Consider the following 4,224-nt stretch of genomic DNA (forward strand, 5'->3'; position numbering starts at 1 on the left):
TATGCCAAGCGATCTGCTATTCAATTGTCTGCAGTTATCAACACATGGCGCAGCTGCGCCGCGCTGTTCGAAAACCGTTATGGAAAAATCTTCGGGGGGCGAGTCAATTTGACCCTCCACCCGAGCGCTTGTTAAGGTCAATAAACTGCAGAAATGAGGCGTTTAACGACCGCATGGAATAAATCACCGGTGACATTTTTTAAACTCGATCACATTTTATTAATTCTCGAGCATCCTAAGGTTTACAGTTCTACTTGTTTTGAATTCGAACAACCACACAACGATATATGACGACATGCACGCCGCCCCGGGTCGCGACGACGTCACCTCCCGCCGCGGGCGCCGCCCCGCGAGCCATCGCGGTAACCACCGCAGAGCAACATACGCCGTCCGCCGGTCGCGCGGGCGCGCGAGCCGGCCAACTATAGACTTCGCTAGGCGACAGGGCGGGATAGTCAGCCACAGCCGCAGCCGGCAGCCCGAGCACCGGTGTCCTTAATCTGCCACTTCGCCGGGCGGCAGGGCGGGATAGTCAGCCACAGCCACAGCCGGCAGCCCGAGAACCGGTGTCCTTAATTTGCCATGGCTTAGTAGGCTCTTTCTAAACCGATAGAACTCAGAAGCTTTTTCATTATGTTTTATATCTGCGTTCTACAGACATTGAGGGCATCGCGAAGGTAGATTGTAGATCGTAATGCTTGATCAATATTTGAGGATGAAAATTTTGATCGTAGATCGAGTGGTCAAATATGTGTATTGACATCGCCAAGCCATGTTTGTCTGGAAATGTTTAACATTCAGTCAGAATCGATTAGTGATGCAATGTATATAACGTGGTTTTAACATGCGCGCTCGCCGATCTAAGCAGTAAAAACCCTGGCACCAGGCGTTGCAGTCTCCATAGTGCGCGCAGTGTTAGCTCAGTGGTTAATTTTTTGTTATGGCCCACCGGTGGACGGAAATGATAAGGGTTCTGAAATTTTTAAACGCTTGAATTGTGTAGTAAACACTTCAAACACTTAAACAGTTGGTTATTTATAAAACTTATATGAACATAGTTGAACAAAACACTTATGTGACATAATTTTGAGCATGCGCACTCGCAAATCTTAGTTTAAAACCTCGACGCCAGGCGCCGCAGTCTCAAAAGGCCGCGCAGCGTCGGTTCAACAGTTAATGCTGAGCCGTGGCCAACGGGTGGACGTAAATGATGGCGCTTCGGGAGGAAGTACTTTTGAACGCTTCAGGACATCAAATCTTACATCTACGGGGCAGTCTGGGCGCATTTCCACGTGTACGATTTTTAGACTGATGATCAGAGCAGATTGGCCCTTAAAGCACCGCGAAGTGGTGCTGGAATCTGGTGGTGGAACTGGAAGGGTAAAGGTAGATTCTCTACTTTTCATGTTTCCTTAACAACTAATCTGTCCATAAGACAGTTAACACGGCGCCAGCCGTCTGTAGGCGCTTGTAGTGGCCGACGCCGTTCCGTTTACGGAACCTGCAACCCATACCATCGTTGCCCCTGCTCTCGGGGTTGCGGGCGGGCATGTTCAAACCTTTTGATGCGCTTTTTCATTAATCTGTTCTGAAAACATGAATGGTTCTTGGGCAAACATGGGATGACCTTGTTTGTTTTTTAATCCATTTTGACCTACTCTGTGAGATACAATAATGATGAGACTTCACACTTCATACTTCATACTACAATAATGAGACCTCCACTCCACTCAACAATAATGAGGCCCCTTTTTTCCTTCCGGGCAAGGGGCCCCTTGAGAAGAGCATCAAAGGCACATTGCCGGCTCCGGTCAAGAGCTGAAGGGCCACTCCGTTCCATCGCAAAGCGTCTTCTGGGTGTCATTCTAGCGGCACGGGGCGGGATCTCCTGGTCGATCCGGAGGCCATTGGGAGGATATATCATATCACATCGCTACCCTCCCTGACATGGGGGCCTTAACCGCGCAGTTGGCCCCGGATCAGCACAAGAATTCTCATTGACGCAACAACATCCCTGATCGCCAAAGGTGGTCCAATAATTGCCACACAAGCTTTAGATCCGTGCTTGTTTGTTTTCTTCAGAGACATTGAGGAATCCCTGAACGTATATTGTAGATGAAATGGGGTCCTAAGCTTGGAGTAACATGGCTTATCCATGTTCGTCTTAACATGTTCAAGATTCAGTCAGAAGTGGCTACTGACAAAAAACTATGTAATGTGGTTTTGAACATACGCGCACTCAAGTCACAGCAACAACAGCCTGAACGCCCGGCATTGCAGTCTCCATGAGCCGCGTGGCGCCGGCTGCGGCTGTGACATTGAGCGATGGTTAATGAGCGAACGAAAAAGATGACGCATCTTGGGGAAGATGGCTGGTGAACTGGGCAAATCGGTATGTAAGTTTAAATCTGGTGCAAACTTAAGCTAAACACAACCTTAATCTGATAAATGGGGGGGGGGACAGTTAACACTACTGCCCCCCCCCCCCCACCTTGAAAAGTGGGGCCATGGCCCCTCTGGCTCCCCTGTTCCTTCGCCCATGATTCGTACAGTCCAAGGATTGCTCTCGGCAAATCCTTTTTATCACTGAGGATGTTCTTTGTACAGATTAATAGTTACAGCAATACGGCAGAAATTTTACCTTTACTCTTACAGCTCCACAACCAGGTTCCAGCACCACTCCGCGGTACTGTATACCAATACGTTATTGTCACCAACCTAAGAACCACACGGGTGATGTATACCCTGGAATGTCTCTAAAACTACAATGTAGTGTCCAAAAGCATTCAAAGGTACTTCTTTCAGATGCCTCACTTTCTTCGTCCACCTGCTGGCCACGGCCAAGTGTTGGCCGCAAAACCAACGCCAAGAGGCCTCGCGAGACTGCAACGCCTGGCGTCGAGTTTTATGTTTCAAGATATGCGAGCGTGCATGCTTAAAACTACGTTACATAACTTGTACCACTTATCAGTTCTGACTGAATGTTGAAGATATTCAGACCAACGTACCCTGGCCATGTTAGTACCAACTGTTGACCCGATTTGACCTACAATCTAAATTTGCGGAATCTTGCTATTTCTGAACGACCAAATACAAATTCTGAAAATTTTCTGAGTTCTGTCGGTCTAAAAGGAGTCCACAGGGCTATTGTAAAACGAAGAGCGTCGGCGATTAATGTCATGCAGGTATTTAACGCATGATTTTGTCAATTCATTTACTAAAAACTTACGGCAGAATTGATCTCGTGATAGCGTCTGGCCTATATTCCAGTTGCAGAAGGTATAAAAATGCATAAAATATATTTTTTGTCATATATATATATATATATATATATATATTATAAAACATGTCCACGACAGCAAACTAGTCATACTCAGCGATTTGGGGGGCTTTTACTATCAGGGGGTCCTTTGTCAACCTTGTGCCCCTCCTACCAAAGCTCTGGCTGCGCCCCTGATAGCATGATGCTAATGAAATGCTTGCTGGCCGTTATTTTGTCAGCCACCTGGCCGGCTGCCCCACACTGACTGCGTCCCGGTCAGCACGCTCGCGCTGTTGACCGGGACGTCCTGGTCTTCGGCCGTGTCTGTGGTGACCTGCCCCTGAACCGCCTGGCCGGCTGCCTCACACTGCCGGTGTCCTGGTCAGCAGGCTCGCGCTGGTGGTCGGCCGTGGCTGTGGTGACCTGCTCTGAGCTTCCTGACCGGCTGCCTCACACTGCCGGTGTCCTGGTCAGCAGGCTCGCGCTGGTGGCCGGGACGTCCTGGTGGTCGGCCGTGGCTGTGATGATCTGCCCCTCAACCGCCTGGCCGGCTGTCTCACACTAACGGCGTTCCGGTCGGCAGGCTCGTGCCGGTGGTCCGCGGTGGCTGCGCTGACAGTGTTCCCGGTGCTGGACTCGGAGCCGGCGCCGGCCTGGAAGGGCCCGCTGGCGCCGGACGCCGGCGCGCCGGCCGGGCCGCCGTTCGGCCTGGCCGGGCCCGGCACGCCTCACTCGCAGCACAGTTTCACGCCGCCGGCCGGGCCCGGTCCGCCCGGCCCGCCGGCGCCGTTCGTGCCGTCGCCGGCGCCGTACGCGGCTCCGGCCGGCCCGCCGGTGGCGCCGCCGCCCGGCCTCCATCCGCACTTCAACGGCCTGGCCGGCGCGCCGGGCGCGGGCGGCGCGCAGAGCGGAGCACCGGCCTTCTCGCCGATGCCGCCCTTCAGCGGCGGCCCGCACGGGCC

At 52.2% G+C, this 4,224-nt stretch overlaps 1 protein-coding gene across 1 annotated transcript in view; it reads left to right on the forward strand.

Moving 5' to 3' along the window:
- Positions 1-2,368: 2,368 nt before the first annotated feature.
- Positions 2,369-4,224, forward strand: part of LOC119112971 (uncharacterized) — a 28,483-nt gene continuing 26,627 nt past the window's right edge. The window contains exon 1 of the mRNA XM_037237275.1: positions 2,369-2,392. Within this exon, the coding sequence (XP_037093170.1) occupies positions 2,369-2,392 (24 nt within the window). The remainder of the gene's footprint in view (positions 2,393-4,224) is intronic.

The sequence above is a fragment of the Pollicipes pollicipes genome, unplaced genomic scaffold (assembly GCF_011947565.3).
Source record: "Pollicipes pollicipes isolate AB1234 unplaced genomic scaffold, Ppol_2.1 Scaffold_7261;HRSCAF=8764_pilon_pilon_pilon, whole genome shotgun sequence".
NCBI lineage: Eukaryota > Metazoa > Arthropoda > Thecostraca > Pollicipedomorpha > Pollicipedidae > Pollicipes > Pollicipes pollicipes.